The following is a 25377-nucleotide window of genomic DNA, read 5'->3' on the forward strand; positions in this document are numbered from 1 at the left end:
GTCACGGCCACGGGAGCCCTGTTCACGGCCCTGAGGAAGAGGGGATATTCGAGATCCTTCCTCAGGAGACAGTTCAGGTGCTTCTTGGACCCCAAGAAGCCTCCCCCTGGTGAGTCCATGATCCCCCTGATCACGACCTTCTCACCTGCGGCGGTACAGGTAGCTAGAAGAGTCAAACAAAACTTTAAAGACTTTGTGGATAATAGTGGCAGGCTCCAAAAACATTATTTGGTGTCAGCATACCGTAAGAATCCCAACCTGTGCGATCTGCTGGTCAGGGCTCGGGTCCCCTCCACGAGAGATCCTCCCCCGACTCGGAGCAGCGTCCCCTTCAGACACATCCCGTGGCTACTTAACCGCCACAACGGGAGGGTCTTCCGACCCCTATGCAGGGGGGACGCACGCACAAAAAACTGCGTTTACGTCATCCGATGCCAGCGTTGCCACGCCCTGTATGTTGGGGAGACGGGAAACACCATCGCCACCCGTTTCCACCAACATAGACACAACATTACTCGACAGAAGAACACCACCACCCACCTGGTGCAACACTTCCTCCGGCACGGGTGGGCTTCTGTCCGGGTTTGTGTCATCCAGCACGACTCCAAATGGAGTGCAGGCCAACGGCGACACGCCGAACGCCTGTGGATGACCAAATTGGGTACTAGACATCCGGGGGGCCTCAATGAGGCGTGAGTGCGAGCCCGCTGGGCCATAGACGGACCGTGCACACCCCTCTTATATTCTTTTTTACACTCTTTTATCGCCCTTCCCCCACCCCTTACCCTAACCCTAACCACTCTCCTTTTTCACTCCTAAAACCTACCCATCTCTCTTTTCTTTACACCTAACACCTACCCATCTCTCCTTCTCTTTATACCTAACCCTAACTCCTAACTCTAACCCTAACCCCAACCCCAACCCCAACCCCAACCCTAACCCGCCTGTGCCTCTGGTCCACACACGGCTCGCGCTCCGCACATTGGGGACCCTCCTGGTTCCACCTCTCATCCGTACCAAAATATACACATCATTTCTGGTAATAATACTTACCTTACTACTTACCTGGGAATCCGGACGTCTCTGGCGTAGGGGATGCCCCGGAGGTCCTGGTCTTCCCACGAGTACCTGTAAAAAAACAACAACAAAATCAAAGAAAGAACATATGATAACAACATCAAAAATACTTACCTTTATTGTCATGTCTCTCACCTGGGGTAAACGGACGTTGTCCTTTACTCCAACGACTGCAAAAAGACACAGAAACAATACTAAAATACTTACCTTGGTTACAGGGTCATGGACCTAGCTACACGGACGTACCCGGCGCAGGGAGTGCTCCGGATGTCCGTGTACTCCAACGACCTGAAAAAATACCAAAAAAATACAAAAATACTTAAAATCTTCAAAAAAATCAAAAAACCTAACAAAAATACAAAAAAATACTAAAAAACCTAAAAAATTTCTCCAAAAAAATCTTTTGGACTTGTTTGAACTCCATTTGGAGTCACAATTACTGTTTTTCTCGGCTCAGTTTTATTGTGCAAATTAATAGTGAATTTTCTTTATTTTTATCTTATTATTTCCTATTTTTGCCTATTTAATTTTATTTTATTCTATTTCTTTATTCACTATTAACAATAATAAGAAAATATACCATATACATGGTCAATGCTGTCACTGGGTGCCAATTATTGCTGCATGGATGATTTTAGCTGAGCAGTTTGCATCGCTTAAAACTTTTTTGTTTATTTTTCGCCAGCTACGACTCCACCTCACTCTCAGCAGCCAATCAGCCTCAGTCTACAGCCAACCATCGAACGAGCAACATCTCTCTCATTGCACACTAGCCGACGCTTTTATTTCCTATTTTACATTTAGACAAGTCTCAGCCTGAAGAAGGCACATTCGTGCCGAAACGTTGCATTATCAGAGACTTGCAATACATTATTTTTCACCTTTTTACTATCTTTCCTCTACCCTCCCTCTCTCTTTTTGTTTGTCACCGTGCGGAACTTTTCCCACGAGGCGAAAAGTCCGTCGACAATTCGCTCTTTTACGTTCAGTTTATACACCTTAATTATTTAATTTAATTTATTCCACTCCTTACCTTGGAGTCTTTTATCGTGCTGCATAGCACCGCCCTTAGTTGTTTATTTTCTTTATATTCTTTTTTCTTCGAAGAAGCTGGTCTTCTTCTTCTGTGGTTTTTTTCGAAGGACATCCGGTTTGCGCTGACGTGACGTCACTCAAGCGCGCCGGAGTCTTTCCATTTTATTTCTTCTCTATCAATTTATTTTTTCTTTCTACCTACCTACCTTCATTCCTATTATATTTTTACACATAATACCTATTTTACATTTAATATCACGTTCGGTTGTCGAAAAATGGCGGCGTGGCATGACGAGGAATGGGTCCTCGTCCGTCCTCGCGGACGTAAACAGCGATCGCGGCGCGAGATCACCCCGCCCCCTCGTCCTCAACCTCAATACGGCCGCTATGATGACGAAGATTATCATTTTGCGGACCGTCGTCAACAACCGCCTCGCAGGAGCTACGCGGAGGTGCTGCGTGGCTATCCTGCAGAGGAGGAGGACGAGCGGACGCGCCTCCGCAGCGACACGCGTCGCTACGGCAACCGATCGCGTGAGAGACGTGACGTACGTGGTCGGGACTACCCCACACGCGACGCACGTCGCCGGGACTACCCTACACGCGACGCACGTCGCCGCGATTACCCCACACGCAACACACGCCGCCATGTTTACTCCACCAACAACACACGTCGCCAGGGCAACGCCTCTCGCGACAGGAGTAACAGCGGCCGGCGTGGCCAGCGTTATGGTGCCCCACGGTGGGAAAATCAACAGAATACATTCCAAAAAAATAAAAACAATTTTTTCAGAGGCCACAAACCTCAATATTTCCAACATCCTGCACACAATAGACCCCAAAAAAACAGGGTTAATTTCCGACCTGCACACTATGAGCCTCCCAATCCCAGGAGGACTTTTAGAGCGGACAAACCTGGATTTGGACGGGGTCAACGCCCGAATATAAACAGGAATGTAAACACAACACGTCCCACCAGGGAAATTCATCCTGACAATCAGGATAGTGATTTTAGCATCAAAGCTAAAATCATCTATAACATCATTAAAATAATACACCACCAAAATAATGTGGATAGAGATATCCAACCACAAACTATTACTAATATGGAACTCACCTTGACGACCGGAATCAGGCCAGCGGTCACCAACCCTGATACAGAAGCCCTAATAAAAGACAATGCACACAATTGGGCACAAAAAACTGTACAAATACTAAGAGAACATTATAAAAAAGCGCTGCAGACGGAAATCAACAAATTGAGTGCTTTTATTGGGCAAAATTGGAAGGAACCATTCCAGGTGGCCTCAGCTTGGACCAGGACACACCTGGGACGCAGGTTGACCACCGAGACACTGCGGCTGGCTGAGGGTCTGGTGATCTCCATCTGTGTGGACGTTCGTGGCGTGGACGAGGGGGGTAGTCCGTCACGATCCCAGCAGACGGGGTCACCAGTCCGCTTGGATCCTTCCAGCACCCGAGTGGTGATGGAGGTAGTGCAGCCGCCGCTGCCGCTGCCGCTGCCGCTGCCGCTGCCGCTGCCCCTGCCGGTTCCAACCCTGCACGCTCCTGTGCGAGCCACGGCGTCCACCATGACCGACCCCGTGGTCGGGGACTGGTCCCCTGTGGTGGAGCCGGTTCCGGGTCCTAGGGGACCGGTCACCCCGGTCCCCTTCCCGGTTTTGTCGCCTTCTTCTCTGGCTGCGGCACCATCCAGGCCCCAGAGAATGACACGACCCCAGGAGCCATGCAGCAGTCCTCCCGACAACTCCATTGTCGAGGCTCCCCTGGTCCCGCCACCCAGGCCGCATCCGCAGGTCGAGACCGAAGTCAGGGTCCCTCCTGCGGTCTCGGACGCGCCACCGCCACCTGGGGAACAAAATACATCAGTTGTAGTCCATGTGGCGGACAATGCACAGGTGACGTCTGGCCAACCAGACACTTCCAACTACTTACCTGAGCAGCCGGCGTCATCCCCTGAGGGGCCTCCAGGGTGGTCCCAGCTGCCCCCTGACACGCCCCCCAGTTGGTCTCAACTAGGTTCTGGCCTACCGGGACCATCCTCGCCGACTTCCTCCCTCCTGGACGCGCCCCTCCCGGACGCGCCTCTTCCGGACGTGCCCCTCGTGGACACTCCTCCTCCACGCACGCCGGTTCCCGAAGCGGGTCCAAGCTGGTCCCAATTTTTTTCGGGAATCCGGAAGGGGCCTAGAGCGGTCGCTTCGGCCTCTCAGCCGACAGAGGATACAGACACGACACAATTAGCCACACCTATCAGTCCGCGCAGGGGCCCCACTAGACACATCAGTACAACGCGCAAGTTGGTTGATTGGCACCTGTCTGTGGATAAGAAGGTCCTGGTGATTGGCGACTCCAATATTAGTCGTCTTCCACCTGTCCGTCTCCAGGACCTTCAGATGGACAGCTATCCAGGTGCCAACTTCCGCCACGCAGAGGCCATCCTAGAAAAAACAAAGATTAGTGTCGAAGTGGAAATGGTGGTGTTATCGTTCGGCCTCAATAACAAGGAACAAAACCCGAAGGCCACCACCTTTAAACAAATCCAAAGGGCCCTAAAGGTGGCCAAAACGGTGTTCCCGAACGCCGACATTTCCATCCCCATCATTAACTTCTCAGAAGCCCTGCCCCAGGAACATAAAGATAACCTCCACAAAATTAATACTTATATTCAAAAAAACTATAATTTCATTCCGGCACTCACCAGTGAGAAGTTTGCTACGGGGAGGGACAACCTTCACTGGACCGAGGAAACGGCCAAAAACATGCTGAAGCACTGGCTTCACCATTTAAACATGGCATCCCCAAAAACCCGACCTGTCGGGGGGGTGACACAAGCACAAACAACACCACCACAAACACAAACAAAAACATTGTAAATTTGGCAAAACATTTCACACTTACCTCCTCACAGCGCTCCCTCCTCAATAAAGGCCTCACGTTCGTCCCATCCACCAACCTTAGTCCTGAGTGGCACCACCAAATGAAGTTTGACTTACAAGAATACCACAGGGGTGTCAAACTCGCGGTGTTCTATGAAAAGCAAGGGTCCCTCGGTCCGCGACCTTTCACCGCCCGGTCCGAGTGGGAGCCCTCACCCGGTCTGCTACCTCCAGAGGTCCACACACTGGTCCTAGCGGACGAGCATCCATCGCTCCTATCGGGTTGCGCCCTCGCCATTACGCCCAACCTCACGCGTGACGAAACTGAGGCCCTTCAGAGTCTGAAAAATAACAATAACATTGTTATCAAACCGGCAGACAAAGGAAGCGCTGTGGTCATCTTTGACAGGTCTCAGTATGTCTGGGAGGGCACCAGACAACTGAACGACACCACCTACTACTCCCCGTTGGCCGCACCCATTTATCTTGACACAATCCCTATGGTGGAAAAAATCATTAAAAATTTATTAAATAAAAGATTCATCAATCATAAACAGTTTACTTACCTCCTGGGCGAATCGGATCCCCGTCCTCGTAGGTTTTATTTACTCCCCAAAATCCACAAGGAACCCCACAAATGGAGCCAGCCCCATGTCATACCCCCGGGCAGGCCCATAGTTTCCGACTGTGGGAGCGAAACCTACAGGACGGCAGAATTTATTGATTTTTATTTAACGCCACTTTCCATCAAACACAATAGTTATTTGAAAGACACATATGATTTTATAGAAAAAATTAAAAATCTGACCATTCCCCAAGAGGCCATTCTGTTCACAATTGATATAGACAGTTTATACACAAACATAGACATTGAACAGGGCATCCAAGCCGTAAAAAATATATTTGGCAAATATCGAGACATTAGCAGGCCGGACAAAGAACTCCTGCAGCTGCTCGACATAAATTTAAGGAGGAACGACTTCGAATTTAATGGGAAGTTCTTCCTCCAGATTAAAGGGACAGCCATGGGGAAGAAATTTGCCCCGGCATACGCCAATATTTTTATGGCGGAATGGGAGACCTCCGCCCTCGCAGCGTGCCCGATCAAGCCCCTGCATTACTTACGGTACCTCGATGATATCTGGGGGGTATGGGCCCACTCCGTAGAGGAGTTTGAGGTGTTCCGCCACACCCTCAATACTCACAACCCCAGTATCACTATCAAGTCCACCACCAGCCCCATGTCGGTGGATTTCTTGGACACCACCACATACAAAGGTCCAGACTTCCCCTCCACTCACAATCTGGACATAAAGGTTTATTTCAAACAGACTGACACCCACGCCCTCCTCCACAAGACCAGTTTCCACCCCCGACATACCTACGCGGGACTGGTCAAGTCCCAGCTGCTAAGATTCCACCGGATCTGCACCAGGCGGGAGGACTTCGTCACGGCCACGGGAGCCCTGTTCACGGCCCTGAGGAAGAGGGGATATTCGAGATCCTTCCTCAGGAGACAGTTCAGGTGCTTCTTGGACCCCAAGAAGCCTCCCCCTGGTGAGTCCATGATCCCCCTGATCACGACCTTCTCACCTGCGGCGGTACAGGTAGCTAGAAGAGTCAAACAAAACTTTAAAGACTTTGTGGATAATAGTGGCAGGCTCCAAAAACATTATTTGGTGTCAGCATACCGTAAGAATCCCAACCTGTGCGATCTGCTGGTCAGGGCTCGGGTCCCCTCCACGAGAGATCCTCCCCCGACTCGGAGCAGCGTCCCCTTCAGACACATCCCGTGGCTACTTAACCGCCACAACGGGAGGGTCTTCCGACCCCTATGCAGGGGGGACGCACGCACAAAAAACTGCGTTTACGTCATCCGATGCCAGCGTTGCCACGCCCTGTATGTTGGGGAGACGGGAAACACCATCGCCACCCGTTTCCACCAACATAGACACAACATTACTCGACAGAAGAACACCACCACCCACCTGGTGCAACACTTCCTCCGGCACGGGTGGGCTTCTGTCCGGGTTTGTGTCATCCAGCACGACTCCAAATGGAGTGCAGGCCAACGGCGACACGCCGAACGCCTGTGGATGACCAAATTGGGTACTAGACATCCGGGGGGCCTCAATGAGGCGTGAGTGCGAGCCCGCTGGGCCATAGACGGACCGTGCACACCCCTCTTATATTCTTTTTTACACTCTTTTATCGCCCTTCCCCCACCCCTTACCCTAACCCTAACCACTCTCCTTTTTCACTCCTAAAACCTACCCATCTCTCTTTTCTTTACACCTAACACCTACCCATCTCTCCTTCTCTTTATACCTAACCCTAACTCCTAACTCTAACCCTAACCCCAACCCCAACCCCAACCCCAACCCTAACCCGCCTGTGCCTCTGGTCCACACACGGCTCGCGCTCCGCACATTGGGGACCCTCCTGGTTCCACCTCTCATCCGTACCAAAATATACACATCATTTCTGGTAATAATACTTACCTTACTACTTACCTGGGAATCCGGACGTCTCTGGCGTAGGGGATGCCCCGGAGGTCCTGGTCTTCCCACGAGTACCTGTAAAAAAACAACAACAAAATCAAAGAAAGAACATATGATAACAACATCAAAAATACTTACCTTTATTGTCATGTCTCTCACCTGGGGTAAACGGACGTTGTCCTTTACTCCAACGACTGCAAAAAGACACAGAAACAATACTAAAATACTTACCTTGGTTACAGGGTCATGGACCTAGCTACACGGACGTACCCGGCGCAGGGAGTGCTCCGGATGTCCGTGTACTCCAACGACCTGAAAAAATACCAAAAAAATACAAAAATACTTAAAATCTTCAAAAAAATCAAAAAACCTAACAAAAATACAAAAAAATACTAAAAAACCTAAAAAATTTCTCCAAAAAAATCTTTTGGACTTGTTTGAACTCCATTTGGAGTCACAATTACTGTTTTTCTCGGCTCAGTTTTATTGTGCAAATTAATAGTGAATTTTCTTTATTTTTATCTTATTATTTCCTATTTTTGCCTATTTAATTTTATTTTATTCTATTTCTTTATTCACTATTAACAATAATAAGAAAATATACCATATACATGGTCAATGCTGTCACTGGGTGCCAATTATTGCTGCATGGATGATTTTAGCTGAGCAGTTTGCATCGCTTAAAACTTTTTTGTTTATTTTTCGCCAGCTACGACTCCACCTCACTCTCAGCAGCCAATCAGCCTCAGTCTACAGCCAACCATCGAACGAGCAACATCTCTCTCATTGCACACTAGCCGACGCTTTTATTTCCTATTTTACATTTAGACAAGTCTCAGCCTGAAGAAGGCACATTCGTGCCGAAACGTTGCATTATCAGAGACTTGCAATACATTATTTTTCACCTTTTTACTATCTTTCCTCTACCCTCCCTCTCTCTTTTTGTTTGTCACCGTGCGGAACTTTTCCCACGAGGCGAAAAGTCCGTCGACAATTCGCTCTTTTACGTTCAGTTTATACACCTTAATTATTTAATTTAATTTATTCCACTCCTTACCTTGGAGTCTTTTATCGTGCTGCATAGCACCGCCCTTAGTTGTTTATTTTCTTTATATTCTTTTTTCTTCGAAGAAGCTGGTCTTCTTCTTCTGTGGTTTTTTTCGAAGGACATCCGGTTTGCGCTGACGTGACGTCACTCAAGCGCGCCGGAGTCTTTCCATTTTATTTCTTCTCTATCAATTTATTTTTTCTTTCTACCTACCTACCTTCATTCCTATTATATTTTTACACATAATACCTATTTTACATTTAATATCACGTTCGGTTGTCGAAAAATGGCGGCGTGGCATGACGAGGAATGGGTCCTCGTCCGTCCTCGCGGACGTAAACAGCGATCGCGGCGCGAGATCACCCCGCCCCCTCGTCCTCAACCTCAATACGGCCGCTATGATGACGAAGATTATCATTTTGCGGACCGTCGTCAACAACCGCCTCGCAGGAGCTACGCGGAGGTGCTGCGTGGCTATCCTGCAGAGGAGGAGGACGAGCGGACGCGCCTCCGCAGCGACACGCGTCGCTACGGCAACCGATCGCGTGAGAGACGTGACGTACGTGGTCGGGACTACCCCACACGCGACGCACGTCGCCGGGACTACCCTACACGCGACGCACGTCGCCGCGATTACCCCACACGCAACACACGCCGCCATGTTTACTCCACCAACAACACACGTCGCCAGGGCAACGCCTCTCGCGACAGGAGTAACAGCGGCCGGCGTGGCCAGCGTTATGGTGCCCCACGGTGGGAAAATCAACAGAATACATTCCAAAAAAATAAAAACAATTTTTTCAGAGGCCACAAACCTCAATATTTCCAACATCCTGCACACAATAGACCCCAAAAAAACAGGGTTAATTTCCGACCTGCACACTATGAGCCTCCCAATCCCAGGAGGACTTTTAGAGCGGACAAACCTGGATTTGGACGGGGTCAACGCCCGAATATAAACAGGAATGTAAACACAACACGTCCCACCAGGGAAATTCATCCTGACAATCAGGATAGTGATTTTAGCATCAAAGCTAAAATCATCTATAACATCATTAAAATAATACACCACCAAAATAATGTGGATAGAGATATCCAACCACAAACTATTACTAATATGGAACTCACCTTGACGACCGGAATCAGGCCAGCGGTCACCAACCCTGATACAGAAGCCCTAATAAAAGACAATGCACACAATTGGGCACAAAAAACTGTACAAATACTAAGAGAACATTATAAAAAAGCGCTGCAGACGGAAATCAACAAATTGAGTGCTTTTATTGGGCAAAATTGGAAGGAACCATTCCAGGTGGCCTCAGCTTGGACCAGGACACACCTGGGACGCAGGTTGACCACCGAGACACTGCGGCTGGCTGAGGGTCTGGTGATCTCCATCTGTGTGGACGTTCGTGGCGTGGACGAGGGGGGTAGTCCGTCACGATCCCAGCAGACGGGGTCACCAGTCCGCTTGGATCCTTCCAGCACCCGAGTGGTGATGGAGGTAGTGCAGCCGCCGCTGCCGCTGCCGCTGCCGCTGCCGCTGCCGCTGCCCCTGCCGGTTCCAACCCTGCACGCTCCTGTGCGAGCCACGGCGTCCACCATGACCGACCCCGTGGTCGGGGACTGGTCCCCTGTGGTGGAGCCGGTTCCGGGTCCTAGGGGACCGGTCACCCCGGTCCCCTTCCCGGTTTTGTCGCCTTCTTCTCTGGCTGCGGCACCATCCAGGCCCCAGAGAATGACACGACCCCAGGAGCCATGCAGCAGTCCTCCCGACAACTCCATTGTCGAGGCTCCCCTGGTCCCGCCACCCAGGCCGCATCCGCAGGTCGAGACCGAAGTCAGGGTCCCTCCTGCGGTCTCGGACGCGCCACCGCCACCTGGGGAACAAAATACATCAGTTGTAGTCCATGTGGCGGACAATGCACAGGTGACGTCTGGCCAACCAGACACTTCCAACTACTTACCTGAGCAGCCGGCGTCATCCCCTGAGGGGCCTCCAGGGTGGTCCCAGCTGCCCCCTGACACGCCCCCCAGTTGGTCTCAACTAGGTTCTGGCCTACCGGGACCATCCTCGCCGACTTCCTCCCTCCTGGACGCGCCCCTCCCGGACGCGCCTCTTCCGGACGTGCCCCTCGTGGACACTCCTCCTCCACGCACGCCGGTTCCCGAAGCGGGTCCAAGCTGGTCCCAATTTTTTTCGGGAATCCGGAAGGGGCCTAGAGCGGTCGCTTCGGCCTCTCAGCCGACAGAGGATACAGACACGACACAATTAGCCACACCTATCAGTCCGCGCAGGGGCCCCACTAGACACATCAGTACAACGCGCAAGTTGGTTGATTGGCACCTGTCTGTGGATAAGAAGGTCCTGGTGATTGGCGACTCCAATATTAGTCGTCTTCCACCTGTCCGTCTCCAGGACCTTCAGATGGACAGCTATCCAGGTGCCAACTTCCGCCACGCAGAGGCCATCCTAGAAAAAACAAAGATTAGTGTCGAAGTGGAAATGGTGGTGTTATCGTTCGGCCTCAATAACAAGGAACAAAACCCGAAGGCCACCACCTTTAAACAAATCCAAAGGGCCCTAAAGGTGGCCAAAACGGTGTTCCCGAACGCCGACATTTCCATCCCCATCATTAACTTCTCAGAAGCCCTGCCCCAGGAACATAAAGATAACCTCCACAAAATTAATACTTATATTCAAAAAAACTATAATTTCATTCCGGCACTCACCAGTGAGAAGTTTGCTACGGGGAGGGACAACCTTCACTGGACCGAGGAAACGGCCAAAAACATGCTGAAGCACTGGCTTCACCATTTAAACATGGCATCCCCAAAAACCCGACCTGTCGGGGGGGTGACACAAGCACAAACAACACCACCACAAACACAAACAAAAACATTGTAAATTTGGCAAAACATTTCACACTTACCTCCTCACAGCGCTCCCTCCTCAATAAAGGCCTCACGTTCGTCCCATCCACCAACCTTAGTCCTGAGTGGCACCACCAAATGAAGTTTGACTTACAAGAATACCACAGGGGTGTCAAACTCGCGGTGTTCTATGAAAAGCAAGGGTCCCTCGGTCCGCGACCTTTCACCGCCCGGTCCGAGTGGGAGCCCTCACCCGGTCTGCTACCTCCAGAGGTCCACACACTGGTCCTAGCGGACGAGCATCCATCGCTCCTATCGGGTTGCGCCCTCGCCATTACGCCCAACCTCACGCGTGACGAAACTGAGGCCCTTCAGAGTCTGAAAAATAACAATAACATTGTTATCAAACCGGCAGACAAAGGAAGCGCTGTGGTCATCTTTGACAGGTCTCAGTATGTCTGGGAGGGCACCAGACAACTGAACGACACCACCTACTACTCCCCGTTGGCCGCACCCATTTATCTTGACACAATCCCTATGGTGGAAAAAATCATTAAAAATTTATTAAATAAAAGATTCATCAATCATAAACAGTTTACTTACCTCCTGGGCGAATCGGATCCCCGTCCTCGTAGGTTTTATTTACTCCCCAAAATCCACAAGGAACCCCACAAATGGAGCCAGCCCCATGTCATACCCCCGGGCAGGCCCATAGTTTCCGACTGTGGGAGCGAAACCTACAGGACGGCAGAATTTATTGATTTTTATTTAACGCCACTTTCCATCAAACACAATAGTTATTTGAAAGACACATATGATTTTATAGAAAAAATTAAAAATCTGACCATTCCCCAAGAGGCCATTCTGTTCACAATTGATATAGACAGTTTATACACAAACATAGACATTGAACAGGGCATCCAAGCCGTAAAAAATATATTTGGCAAATATCGAGACATTAGCAGGCCGGACAAAGAACTCCTGCAGCTGCTCGACATAAATTTAAGGAGGAACGACTTCGAATTTAATGGGAAGTTCTTCCTCCAGATTAAAGGGACAGCCATGGGGAAGAAATTTGCCCCGGCATACGCCAATATTTTTATGGCGGAATGGGAGACCTCCGCCCTCGCAGCGTGCCCGATCAAGCCCCTGCATTACTTACGGTACCTCGATGATATCTGGGGGGTATGGGCCCACTCCGTAGAGGAGTTTGAGGTGTTCCGCCACACCCTCAATACTCACAACCCCAGTATCACTATCAAGTCCACCACCAGCCCCATGTCGGTGGATTTCTTGGACACCACCACATACAAAGGTCCAGACTTCCCCTCCACTCACAATCTGGACATAAAGGTTTATTTCAAACAGACTGACACCCACGCCCTCCTCCACAAGACCAGTTTCCACCCCCGACATACCTACGCGGGACTGGTCAAGTCCCAGCTGCTAAGATTCCACCGGATCTGCACCAGGCGGGAGGACTTCGTCACGGCCACGGGAGCCCTGTTCACGGCCCTGAGGAAGAGGGGATATTCGAGATCCTTCCTCAGGAGACAGTTCAGGTGCTTCTTGGACCCCAAGAAGCCTCCCCCTGGTGAGTCCATGATCCCCCTGATCACGACCTTCTCACCTGCGGCGGTACAGGTAGCTAGAAGAGTCAAACAAAACTTTAAAGACTTTGTGGATAATAGTGGCAGGCTCCAAAAACATTATTTGGTGTCAGCATACCGTAAGAATCCCAACCTGTGCGATCTGCTGGTCAGGGCTCGGGTCCCCTCCACGAGAGATCCTCCCCCGACTCGGAGCAGCGTCCCCTTCAGACACATCCCGTGGCTACTTAACCGCCACAACGGGAGGGTCTTCCGACCCCTATGCAGGGGGGACGCACGCACAAAAAACTGCGTTTACGTCATCCGATGCCAGCGTTGCCACGCCCTGTATGTTGGGGAGACGGGAAACACCATCGCCACCCGTTTCCACCAACATAGACACAACATTACTCGACAGAAGAACACCACCACCCACCTGGTGCAACACTTCCTCCGGCACGGGTGGGCTTCTGTCCGGGTTTGTGTCATCCAGCACGACTCCAAATGGAGTGCAGGCCAACGGCGACACGCCGAACGCCTGTGGATGACCAAATTGGGTACTAGACATCCGGGGGGCCTCAATGAGGCGTGAGTGCGAGCCCGCTGGGCCATAGACGGACCGTGCACACCCCTCTTATATTCTTTTTTACACTCTTTTATCGCCCTTCCCCCACCCCTTACCCTAACCCTAACCACTCTCCTTTTTCACTCCTAAAACCTACCCATCTCTCTTTTCTTTACACCTAACACCTACCCATCTCTCCTTCTCTTTATACCTAACCCTAACTCCTAACTCTAACCCTAACCCCAACCCCAACCCCAACCCCAACCCTAACCCGCCTGTGCCTCTGGTCCACACACGGCTCGCGCTCCGCACATTGGGGACCCTCCTGGTTCCACCTCTCATCCGTACCAAAATATACACATCATTTCTGGTAATAATACTTACCTTACTACTTACCTGGGAATCCGGACGTCTCTGGCGTAGGGGATGCCCCGGAGGTCCTGGTCTTCCCACGAGTACCTGTAAAAAAACAACAACAAAATCAAAGAAAGAACATATGATAACAACATCAAAAATACTTACCTTTATTGTCATGTCTCTCACCTGGGGTAAACGGACGTTGTCCTTTACTCCAACGACTGCAAAAAGACACAGAAACAATACTAAAATACTTACCTTGGTTACAGGGTCATGGACCTAGCTACACGGACGTACCCGGCGCAGGGAGTGCTCCGGATGTCCGTGTACTCCAACGACCTGAAAAAATACCAAAAAAATACAAAAATACTTAAAATCTTCAAAAAAATCAAAAAACCTAACAAAAATACAAAAAAATACTAAAAAACCTAAAAAATTTCTCCAAAAAAATCTTTTGGACTTGTTTGAACTCCATTTGGAGTCACAATTACTGTTTTTCTCGGCTCAGTTTTATTGTGCAAATTAATAGTGAATTTTCTTTATTTTTATCTTATTATTTCCTATTTTTGCCTATTTAATTTTATTTTATTCTATTTCTTTATTCACTATTAACAATAATAAGAAAATATACCATATACATGGTCAATGCTGTCACTGGGTGCCAATTATTGCTGCATGGATGATTTTAGCTGAGCAGTTTGCATCGCTTAAAACTTTTTTGTTTATTTTTCGCCAGCTACGACTCCACCTCACTCTCAGCAGCCAATCAGCCTCAGTCTACAGCCAACCATCGAACGAGCAACATCTCTCTCATTGCACACTAGCCGACGCTTTTATTTCCTATTTTACATTTAGACAAGTCTCAGCCTGAAGAAGGCACATTCGTGCCGAAACGTTGCATTATCAGAGACTTGCAATACATTATTTTTCACCTTTTTACTATCTTTCCTCTACCCTCCCTCTCTCTTTTTGTTTGTCACCGTGCGGAACTTTTCCCACGAGGCGAAAAGTCCGTCGACAATTCGCTCTTTTACGTTCAGTTTATACACCTTAATTATTTAATTTAATTTATTCCACTCCTTACCTTGGAGTCTTTTATCGTGCTGCATAGCACCGCCCTTAGTTGTTTATTTTCTTTATATTCTTTTTTCTTCGAAGAAGCTGGTCTTCTTCTTCTGTGGTTTTTTTCGAAGGACATCCGGTTTGCGCTGACGTGACGTCACTCAAGCGCGCCGGAGTCTTTCCATTTTATTTCTTCTCTATCAATTTATTTTTTCTTTCTACCTACCTACCTTCATTCCTATTATATTTTTACACATAATACCTATTTTACATTTAATATCACGTTCGGTTGTCGAAAAATGGCGGCGTGGCATGACGAGGAATGGGTCCTCGTCCGTCCTCGCGGACGTAAACAGCGATCGCGGCGCGAGATCACCCCGCCCCCTCGTCCTCAACCTCAATACGGCCGCTATGATGACGAAGATTATCATTTTGCGGACCGTCGTCAACAACCGCCTCGCAGGAGCTACGCGGAGGTGCTGCGTGGCTATCCTGCAGAGGAGGAGGACGAGCGGACGCGCCTCCGCAGCGACACGCGTCGCTACGGCAACCGATCGCGTGAGAGACGTGACGTACGTGGTCGGGACTACCCCACACGCGACGCACGTCGCCGGGACTACCCTACACGCGACGCACGTCGCCGCGATTACCCCACACGCAACACACGCCGCCATGTTTACTCCACCAACAACACACGTCGCCAGGGCAACGCCTCTCGCGACAGGAGTAACAGCGGCCGGCGTGGCCAGCGTTATGGTGCCCCACGGTGGGAAAATCAACAGAATACATTCCAAAAAAATAAAAACAATTTTTTCAGAGGCCACAAACCTCAATATTTCCAACATCCTGCACACAATAGACCCCAAAAAAACAGGGTTAATTTCCGACCTGCACACTATGAGCCTCCCAATCCCAGGAGGACTTTTAGAGCGGACAAACCTGGATTTGGACGGGGTCAACGCCCGAATATAAACAGGAATGTAAACACAACACGTCCCACCAGGGAAATTCATCCTGACAATCAGGATAGTGATTTTAGCATCAAAGCTAAAATCATCTATAACATCATTAAAATAATACACCACCAAAATAATGTGGATAGAGATATCCAACCACAAACTATTACTAATATGGAACTCACCTTGACGACCGGAATCAGGCCAGCGGTCACCAACCCTGATACAGAAGCCCTAATAAAAGACAATGCACACAATTGGGCACAAAAAACTGTACAAATACTAAGAGAACATTATAAAAAAGCGCTGCAGACGGAAATCAACAAATTGAGTGCTTTTATTGGGCAAAATTGGAAGGAACCATTCCAGGTGGCCTCAGCTTGGACCAGGACACACCTGGGACGCAGGTTGACCACCGAGACACTGCGGCTGGCTGAGGGTCTGGTGATCTCCATCTGTGTGGACGTTCGTGGCGTGGACGAGGGGGGTAGTCCGTCACGATCCCAGCAGACGGGGTCACCAGTCCGCTTGGATCCTTCCAGCACCCGAGTGGTGATGGAGGTAGTGCAGCCGCCGCTGCCGCTGCCGCTGCCGCTGCCGCTGCCGCTGCCCCTGCCGGTTCCAACCCTGCACGCTCCTGTGCGAGCCACGGCGTCCACCATGACCGACCCCGTGGTCGGGGACTGGTCCCCTGTGGTGGAGCCGGTTCCGGGTCCTAGGGGACCGGTCACCCCGGTCCCCTTCCCGGTTTTGTCGCCTTCTTCTCTGGCTGCGGCACCATCCAGGCCCCAGAGAATGACACGACCCCAGGAGCCATGCAGCAGTCCTCCCGACAACTCCATTGTCGAGGCTCCCCTGGTCCCGCCACCCAGGCCGCATCCGCAGGTCGAGACCGAAGTCAGGGTCCCTCCTGCGGTCTCGGACGCGCCACCGCCACCTGGGGAACAAAATACATCAGTTGTAGTCCATGTGGCGGACAATGCACAGGTGACGTCTGGCCAACCAGACACTTCCAACTACTTACCTGAGCAGCCGGCGTCATCCCCTGAGGGGCCTCCAGGGTGGTCCCAGCTGCCCCCTGACACGCCCCCCAGTTGGTCTCAACTAGGTTCTGGCCTACCGGGACCATCCTCGCCGACTTCCTCCCTCCTGGACGCGCCCCTCCCGGACGCGCCTCTTCCGGACGTGCCCCTCGTGGACACTCCTCCTCCACGCACGCCGGTTCCCGAAGCGGGTCCAAGCTGGTCCCAATTTTTTTCGGGAATCCGGAAGGGGCCTAGAGCGGTCGCTTCGGCCTCTCAGCCGACAGAGGATACAGACACGACACAATTAGCCACACCTATCAGTCCGCGCAGGGGCCCCACTAGACACATCAGTACAACGCGCAAGTTGGTTGATTGGCACCTGTCTGTGGATAAGAAGGTCCTGGTGATTGGCGACTCCAATATTAGTCGTCTTCCACCTGTCCGTCTCCAGGACCTTCAGATGGACAGCTATCCAGGTGCCAACTTCCGCCACGCAGAGGCCATCCTAGAAAAAACAAAGATTAGTGTCGAAGTGGAAATGGTGGTGTTATCGTTCGGCCTCAATAACAAGGAACAAAACCCGAAGGCCACCACCTTTAAACAAATCCAAAGGGCCCTAAAGGTGGCCAAAACGGTGTTCCCGAACGCCGACATTTCCATCCCCATCATTAACTTCTCAGAAGCCCTGCCCCAGGAACATAAAGATAACCTCCACAAAATTAATACTTATATTCAAAAAAACTATAATTTCATTCCGGCACTCACCAGTGAGAAGTTTGCTACGGGGAGGGACAACCTTCACTGGACCGAGGAAACGGCCAAAAACATGCTGAAGCACTGGCTTCACCATTTAAACATGGCATCCCCAAAAACCCGACCTGTCGGGGGGGTGACACAAGCACAAACAACACCACCACAAACACAAACAAAAACATTGTAAATTTGGCAAAACATTTCACACTTACCTCCTCACAGCGCTCCCTCCTCAATAAAGGCCTCACGTTCGTCCCATCCACCAACCTTAGTCCTGAGTGGCACCACCAAATGAAGTTTGACTTACAAGAATACCACAGGGGTGTCAAACTCGCGGTGTTCTATGAAAAGCAAGGGTCCCTCGGTCCGCGACCTTTCACCGCCCGGTCCGAGTGGGAGCCCTCACCCGGTCTGCTACCTCCAGAGGTCCACACACTGGTCCTAGCGGACGAGCATCCATCGCTCCTATCGGGTTGCGCCCTCGCCATTACGCCCAACCTCACGCGTGACGAAACTGAGGCCCTTCAGAGTCTGAAAAATAACAATAACATTGTTATCAAACCGGCAGACAAAGGAAGCGCTGTGGTCATCTTTGACAGGTCTCAGTATGTCTGGGAGGGCACCAGACAACTGAACGACACCACCTACTACTCCCCGTTGGCCGCACCCATTTATCTTGACACAATCCCTATGGTGGAAAAAATCATTAAAAATTTATTAAATAAAAGATTCATCAATCATAAACAGTTTACTTACCTCCTGGGCGAATCGGATCCCCGTCCTCGTAGGTTTTATTTACTCCCCAAAATCCACAAGGAACCCCACAAATGGAGCCAGCCCCATGTCATACCCCCGGGCAGGCCCATAGTTTCCGACTGTGGGAGCGAAACCTACAGGACGGCAGAATTTATTGATTTTTATTTAACGCCACTTTCCATCAAACACAATAGTTATTTGAAAGACACATATGATTTTATAGAAAAAATTAAAAATCTTACCATTCCCCAAGAGGCCATTCTGTTCACAATTGATATAGACAGTTTATACACAAACATAGACATTGAACAGGGCATCCAAGCCGTAAAAAATATATTTGGCAAATATCGAGACATTAGCAGGCCGGACAAAGAACTCCTGCAGCTGCTCGACATAAATTTAAGGAGGAACGACTTCGAATTTAATGGGAAGTTCTTCCTCCAGATTAAAGGGACAGCCATGGGGAAGAAATTTGCCCCGGCATACGCCAATATTTTTATGGCGGAATGGGAGACCTCCGCCCTCGCAGCGTGCCCGATCAAGCCCCTGCATTACTTACGGTACCTCGATGATATCTGGGGGGTATGGGCCCACTCCGTAGAGGAGTTTGAGGTGTTCCGCCACACCCTCAATACTCACAACCCCAGTATCACTATCAAGTCCACCACCAGCCCCATGTCGGTGGATTTCTTGGACACCACCACATACAAAGGTCCAGACTTCCCCTCCACTCACAATCTGGACATAAAGGTTTATTTCAAACAGACTGACACCCACGCCCTCCTCCACAAGACCAGTTTCCACCCCCGACATACCTACGCGGGACTGGTCAAGTCCCAGCTGCTAAGATTCCACCGGATCTGCACCAGACGGGAGGACTTCGTCACGGCCACGGGAGCCCTGTTCACGGCCCTGAGGAAGAGGGGATATTCGAGATCCTTCCTCAGGAGACAGTTCAGGTGCTTCTTGGACCCCAAGAAGCCTCCCCCTGGTGAGTCCATGATCCCCCTGATCACGACCTTCTCACCTGCGGCGGTACAGGTAGCTAGAAGAGTCAAACAAAACTTTAAAGACTTTGTGGATAATAGTGGCAGGCTCCAAAAACATTATTTGGTGTCAGCATACCGTAAGAATCCCAACCTGTGCGATCTGCTGGTCAGGGCTCGGGTCCCCTCCACGAGAGATCCTCCCCCGACTCGGAGCAGCGTCCCCTTCAGACACATCCCGTGGCTACTTAACCGCCACAACGGGAGGGTCTTCCGACCCCTATGCAGGGGGGACGCACGCACAAAAAACTGCGTTTACGTCATCCGATGCCAGCGTTGCCACGCCCTGTATGTTGGGGAGACGGGAAACACCATCGCCACCCGTTTCCACCAACATAGACACAACATTACTCGACAGAAGAACACCACCACCCACCTGGTGCAACACTTCCTCCGGCACGGGTGGGCTTCTGTCCGGGTTTGTGTCATCCAGCACGACTCCAAATGGAGTGCAGGCCAACGGCGACACGCCGAACGCCTGTGGATGACCAAATTGGGTACTAGACATCCGGGGGGCCTCAATGAGGCGTGAGTGCGAGCCCGCTGGGCCATAGACGGACCGTGCACACCCCTCTTATATTCTTTTTTACACTCTTTTATCGCCCTTCCCCCACCCCTTACCCTAACCCTAACCACTCTCCTTTTTCACTCCTAAAACCTACCCATCTCTCTTTTCTTTACACCTAACACCTACCCATCTCTCCTTCTCTTTATACCTAACCCTAACTCCTAACTCTAACCCTAACCCCAACCCCAACCCCAACCCCAACCCTAACCCGCCTGTGCCTCTGGTCCACACACGGCTCGCGCTCCGCACATTGGGGACCCTCCTGGTTCCACCTCTCATCCGTACCAAAATATACACATCATTTCTGGTAATAATACTTACCTTACTACTTACCTGGGAATCCGGACGTCTCTGGCGTAGGGGATGCCCCGGAGGTCCTGGTCTTCCCACGAGTACCTGTAAAAAAACAACAACAAAATCAAAGAAAGAACATATGATAACAACATCAAAAATACTTACCTTTATTGTCATGTCTCTCACCTGGGGTAAACGGACGTTGTCCTTTACTCCAACGACTGCAAAAAGACACAGAAACAATACTAAAATACTTACCTTGGTTACAGGGTCATGGACCTAGCTACACGGACGTACCCGGCGCAGGGAGTGCTCCGGATGTCCGTGTACTCCAACGACCTGAAAAAATACCAAAAAAATACAAAAATACTTAAAATCTTCAAAAAAATCAAAAAACCTAACAAAAATACAAAAAAATACTAAAAAACCTAAAAAATTTCTCCAAAAAAATCTTTTGGACTTGTTTGAACTCCATTTGGAGTCACAATTACTGTTTTTCTCGGCTCAGTTTTATTGTGCAAATTAATAGTGAATTTTCTTTATTTTTATCTTATTATTTCCTATTTTTGCCTATTTAATTTTATTTTATTCTATTTCTTTATTCACTATTAACAATAATAAGAAAATATACCATATACATGGTCAATGCTGTCACTGGGTGCCAATTATTGCTGCATGGATGATTTTAGCTGAGCAGTTTGCATCGCTTAAAACTTTTTTGTTTATTTTTCGCCAGCTACGACTCCACCTCACTCTCAGCAGCCAATCAGCCTCAGTCTACAGCCAACCATCGAACGAGCAACATCTCTCTCATTGCACACTAGCCGACGCTTTTATTTCCTATTTTACATTTAGACAAGTCTCAGCCTGAAGAAGGCACATTCGTGCCGAAACGTTGCATTATCAGAGACTTGCAATACATTATTTTTCACCTTTTTACTATCTTTCCTCTACCCTCCCTCTCTCTTTTTGTTTGTCACCGTGCGGAACTTTTCCCACGAGGCGAAAAGTCCGTCGACAATTCGCTCTTTTACGTTCAGTTTATACACCTTAATTATTTAATTTAATTTATTCCACTCCTTACCTTGGAGTCTTTTATCGTGCTGCATAGCACCGCCCTTAGTTGTTTATTTTCTTTATATTCTTTTTTCTTCGAAGAAGCTGGTCTTCTTCTTCTGTGGTTTTTTTCGAAGGACATCCGGTTTGCGCTGACGTGACGTCACTCAAGCGCGCCGGAGTCTTTCCATTTTATTTCTTCTCTATCAATTTATTTTTTCTTTCTACCTACCTACCTTCATTCCTATTATATTTTTACACATAATACCTATTTTACATTTAATATCACGTTCGGTTGTCGAAAAATGGCGGCGTGGCATGACGAGGAATGGGTCCTCGTCCGTCCTCGCGGACGTAAACAGCGATCGCGGCGCGAGATCACCCCGCCCCCTCGTCCTCAACCTCAATACGGCCGCTATGATGACGAAGATTATCATTTTGCGGACCGTCGTCAACAACCGCCTCGCAGGAGCTACGCGGAGGTGCTGCGTGGCTATCCTGCAGAGGAGGAGGACGAGCGGACGCGCCTCCGCAGCGACACGCGTCGCTACGGCAACCGATCGCGTGAGAGACGTGACGTACGTGGTCGGGACTACCCCACACGCGACGCACGTCGCCGGGACTACCCTACACGCGACGCACGTCGCCGCGATTACCCCACACGCAACACACGCCGCCATGTTTACTCCACCAACAACACACGTCGCCAGGGCAACGCCTCTCGCGACAGGAGTAACAGCGGCCGGCGTGGCCAGCGTTATGGTGCCCCACGGTGGGAAAATCAACAGAATACATTCCAAAAAAATAAAAACAATTTTTTCAGAGGCCACAAACCTCAATATTTCCAACATCCTGCACACAATAGACCCCAAAAAAACAGGGTTAATTTCCGACCTGCACACTATGAGCCTCCCAATCCCAGGAGGACTTTTAGAGCGGACAAACCTGGATTTGGACGGGGTCAACGCCCGAATATAAACAGGAATGTAAACACAACACGTCCCACCAGGGAAATTCATCCTGACAATCAGGATAGTGATTTTAGCATCAAAGCTAAAATCATCTATAACATCATTAAAATAATACACCACCAAAATAATGTGGATAGAGATATCCAACCACAAACTATTACTAATATGGAACTCACCTTGACGACCGGAATCAGGCCAGCGGTCACCAACCCTGATACAGAAGCCCTAATAAAAGACAATGCACACAATTGGGCACAAAAAACTGTACAAATACTAAGAGAACATTATAAAAAAGCGCTGCAGACGGAAATCAACAAATTGAGTGCTTTTATTGGGCAAAATTGGAAGGAACCATTCCAGGTGGCCTCAGCTTGGACCAGGACACACCTGGGACGCAGGTTGACCACCGAGACACTGCGGCTGGCTGAGGGTCTGGTGATCTCCATCTGTGTGGACGTTCGTGGCGTGGACGAGGGGGGTAGTCCGTCACGATCCCAGCAGACGGGGTCACCAGTCCGCTTGGATCCTTCCAGCACCCGAGTGGTGATGGAGGTAGTGCAGCCGCCGCTGCCGCTGCCGCTGCCGCTGCCGCTGCCGCTGCCCCTGCCGGTTCCAACCCTGCACGCTCCTGTGCGAGCCACGGCGTCCACCATGACCGACCCCGTGGTCGGGGACTGGTCCCCTGTGGTGGAGCCGGTTCCGGGTCCTAGGGGACCGGTCACCCCGGTCCCCTTCCCGGTTTTGTCGCCTTCTTCTCTGGCTGCGGCACCATCCAGGCCCCAGAGAATGACACGACCCCAGGAGCCATGCAGCAGTCCTCCCGACAACTCCATTGTCGAGGCTCCCCTGGTCCCGCCACCCAGGCCGCATCCGCAGGTCGAGACCGAAGTCAGGGTCCCTCCTGCGGTCTCGGACGCGCCACCGCCACCTGGGGAACAAAATACATCAGTTGTAGTCCATGTGGCGGACAATGCACAGGTGACGTCTGGCCAACCAGACACTTCCAACTACTTACCTGAGCAGCCGGCGTCATCCCCTGAGGGGCCTCCAGGGTGGTCCCAGCTGCCCCCTGACACGCCCCCCAGTTGGTCTCAACTAGGTTCTGGCCTACCGGGACCATCCTCGCCGACTTCCTCCCTCCTGGACGCGCCCCTCCCGGACGCGCCTCTTCCGGACGTGCCCCTCGTGGACACTCCTCCTCCACGCACGCCGGTTCCCGAAGCGGGTCCAAGCTGGTCCCAATTTTTTTCGGGAATCCGGAAGGGGCCTAGAGCGGTCGCTTCGGCCTCTCAGCCGACAGAGGATACAGACACGACACAATTAGCCACACCTATCAGTCCGCGCAGGGGCCCCACTAGACACATCAGTACAACGCGCAAGTTGGTTGATTGGCACCTGTCTGTGGATAAGAAGGTCCTGGTGATTGGCGACTCCAATATTAGTCGTCTTCCACCTGTCCGTCTCCAGGACCTTCAGATGGACAGCTATCCAGGTGCCAACTTCCGCCACGCAGAGGCCATCCTAGAAAAAACAAAGATTAGTGTCGAAGTGGAAATGGTGGTGTTATCGTTCGGCCTCAATAACAAGGAACAAAACCCGAAGGCCACCACCTTTAAACAAATCCAAAGGGCCCTAAAGGTGGCCAAAACGGTGTTCCCGAACGCCGACATTTCCATCCCCATCATTAACTTCTCAGAAGCCCTGCCCCAGGAACATAAAGATAACCTCCACAAAATTAATACTTATATTCAAAAAAACTATAATTTCATTCCGGCACTCACCAGTGAGAAGTTTGCTACGGGGAGGGACAACCTTCACTGGACCGAGGAAACGGCCAAAAACATGCTGAAGCACTGGCTTCACCATTTAAACATGGCATCCCCAAAAACCCGACCTGTCGGGGGGGTGACACAAGCACAAACAACACCACCACAAACACAAACAAAAACATTGTAAATTTGGCAAAACATTTCACACTTACCTCCTCACAGCGCTCCCTCCTCAATAAAGGCCTCACGTTCGTCCCATCCACCAACCTTAGTCCTGAGTGGCACCACCAAATGAAGTTTGACTTACAAGAATACCACAGGGGTGTCAAACTCGCGGTGTTCTATGAAAAGCAAGGGTCCCTCGGTCCGCGACCTTTCACCGCCCGGTCCGAGTGGGAGCCCTCACCCGGTCTGCTACCTCCAGAGGTCCACACACTGGTCCTAGCGGACGAGCATCCATCGCTCCTATCGGGTTGCGCCCTCGCCATTACGCCCAACCTCACGCGTGACGAAACTGAGGCCCTTCAGAGTCTGAAAAATAACAATAACATTGTTATCAAACCGGCAGACAAAGGAAGCGCTGTGGTCATCTTTGACAGGTCTCAGTATGTCTGGGAGGGCACCAGACAACTGAACGACACCACCTACTACTCCCCGTTGGCCGCACCCATTTATCTTGACACAATCCCTATGGTGGAAAAAATCATTAAAAATTTATTAAATAAAAGATTCATCAATCATAAACAGTTTACTTACCTCCTGGGCGAATCGGATCCCCGTCCTCGTAGGTTTTATTTACTCCCCAAAATCCACAAGGAACCCCACAAATGGAGCCAGCCCCATGTCATACCCCCGGGCAGGCCCATAGTTTCCGACTGTGGGAGCGAAACCTACAGGACGGCAGAATTTATTGATTTTTATTTAACGCCACTTTCCATCAAACACAATAGTTATTTGAAAGACACATATGATTTTATAGAAAAAATTAAAAATCTGACCATTCCCCAAGAGGCCATTCTGTTCACAATTGATATAGACAGTTTATACACAAACATAGACATTGAACAGGGCATCCAAGCCGTAAAAAATATATTTGGCAAATATCGAGACATTAGCAGGCCGGACAAAGAACTCCTGCAGCTGCTCGACATAAATTTAAGGAGGAACGATTTCGA

At 50.2% G+C, this 25377-nt stretch overlaps 4 protein-coding genes across 4 annotated transcripts; all 4 read right to left on the reverse strand.

Annotated features, from left to right (window-relative positions):
- Positions 1–384: 384 nt before the first annotated feature.
- LOC133547946 (uncharacterized) lies at positions 385–7253 on the reverse strand. Its single transcript, XM_061893412.1, has 5 exons — positions 4069–7253; positions 3359–3981; positions 2465–2580; positions 1066–1128; positions 385–664 (listed from the first exon to the last, which is right to left on the reverse strand). The coding sequence occupies exons 2-5, from the start codon at positions 3884–3886 to the stop codon at positions 385–387; spliced, it is 987 nt and encodes a 328-aa protein (XP_061749396.1). The 5' UTR covers positions 3887–3981; positions 4069–7253.
- LOC133547947 (uncharacterized) lies at positions 6845–13711 on the reverse strand. The gene is made up of 5 exons (XM_061893413.1): positions 10529–13711; positions 9819–10441; positions 8925–9040; positions 7526–7588; positions 6845–7124 (listed from the first exon to the last, which is right to left on the reverse strand). The coding sequence occupies exons 2-5, from the start codon at positions 10344–10346 to the stop codon at positions 6845–6847; spliced, it is 987 nt and encodes a 328-aa protein (XP_061749397.1). The 5' UTR covers positions 10347–10441; positions 10529–13711.
- Positions 13305–19357, reverse strand: LOC133547949 (uncharacterized). Its single transcript, XM_061893414.1, has 6 exons — positions 17584–19357; positions 16989–17494; positions 16279–16901; positions 15385–15500; positions 13986–14048; positions 13305–13584 (listed from the first exon to the last, which is right to left on the reverse strand). The coding sequence occupies exons 3-6, from the start codon at positions 16804–16806 to the stop codon at positions 13305–13307; spliced, it is 987 nt and encodes a 328-aa protein (XP_061749398.1). The 5' UTR covers positions 16807–16901; positions 16989–17494; positions 17584–19357.
- Positions 19358–19764: 407 nt separating this feature from the next.
- On the reverse strand, positions 19765–25370 carry LOC133547950 (uncharacterized). Its single transcript, XM_061893415.1, has 6 exons — positions 24215–25370; positions 23449–24134; positions 22739–23361; positions 21845–21960; positions 20446–20508; positions 19765–20044 (listed from the first exon to the last, which is right to left on the reverse strand). Exons 3-6 carry the CDS (start codon positions 23264–23266, stop codon positions 19765–19767), a joined length of 987 nt encoding a protein of 328 aa, XP_061749399.1. The 5' UTR covers positions 23267–23361; positions 23449–24134; positions 24215–25370.
- Between the last annotated feature and the right edge of the window lie 7 nt (positions 25371–25377).

Source organism: Nerophis ophidion, unplaced genomic scaffold (assembly GCF_033978795.1).
Source record: "Nerophis ophidion isolate RoL-2023_Sa unplaced genomic scaffold, RoL_Noph_v1.0 HiC_scaffold_293, whole genome shotgun sequence".
NCBI classification, from domain to species: domain Eukaryota; kingdom Metazoa; phylum Chordata; class Actinopteri; order Syngnathiformes; family Syngnathidae; genus Nerophis; species Nerophis ophidion.

What these genes read in the sequence shown, in the direction of transcription:
- LOC133547950 (XM_061893415.1), bottom strand. Translation starts at nt 23,266, where the DNA reads ATGGAGTTGTCGGGAGGACTGCTGCATGGCTCCTGGGGTCGTGTCATT. An exon ending in GTTGAGGACGAGGGGGCGGG is followed by an intron (nt 20,509 to 21,844) that starts GTGATCTCGCGC and finishes GTTTTTTTACAG; the next exon opens with GTACTCGTGGGAAGACCAGG. An exon ending in AGAGACGTCCGGATTCCCAG is followed by an intron (nt 20,045 to 20,445) that starts GTAAGTAGTAAG and finishes CCGGATGTCTAG; the next exon opens with TACCCAATTTGGTCATCCAC.
- LOC133547946 (XM_061893412.1), bottom strand. Translation starts at nt 3,886, where the DNA reads ATGGAGTTGTCGGGAGGACTGCTGCATGGCTCCTGGGGTCGTGTCATT. An exon ending in GTTGAGGACGAGGGGGCGGG is followed by an intron (nt 1,129 to 2,464) that starts GTGATCTCGCGC and finishes GTTTTTTTACAG; the next exon opens with GTACTCGTGGGAAGACCAGG. An exon ending in AGAGACGTCCGGATTCCCAG is followed by an intron (nt 665 to 1,065) that starts GTAAGTAGTAAG and finishes CCGGATGTCTAG; the next exon opens with TACCCAATTTGGTCATCCAC.
- LOC133547949 (XM_061893414.1), bottom strand. Translation starts at nt 16,806, where the DNA reads ATGGAGTTGTCGGGAGGACTGCTGCATGGCTCCTGGGGTCGTGTCATT. An exon ending in CACTCAATTTGTTGATTTCC is followed by an intron (nt 15,501 to 16,278) that starts GTCTGCAGCGCT and finishes CCTCCTCTGCAG; the next exon opens with GATAGCCACGCAGCACCTCC. An exon ending in GTTGAGGACGAGGGGGCGGG is followed by an intron (nt 14,049 to 15,384) that starts GTGATCTCGCGC and finishes GTTTTTTTACAG; the next exon opens with GTACTCGTGGGAAGACCAGG.
- LOC133547947 (XM_061893413.1), bottom strand. Translation starts at nt 10,346, where the DNA reads ATGGAGTTGTCGGGAGGACTGCTGCATGGCTCCTGGGGTCGTGTCATT. An exon ending in CACTCAATTTGTTGATTTCC is followed by an intron (nt 9,041 to 9,818) that starts GTCTGCAGCGCT and finishes CCTCCTCTGCAG; the next exon opens with GATAGCCACGCAGCACCTCC. An exon ending in GTTGAGGACGAGGGGGCGGG is followed by an intron (nt 7,589 to 8,924) that starts GTGATCTCGCGC and finishes GTTTTTTTACAG; the next exon opens with GTACTCGTGGGAAGACCAGG.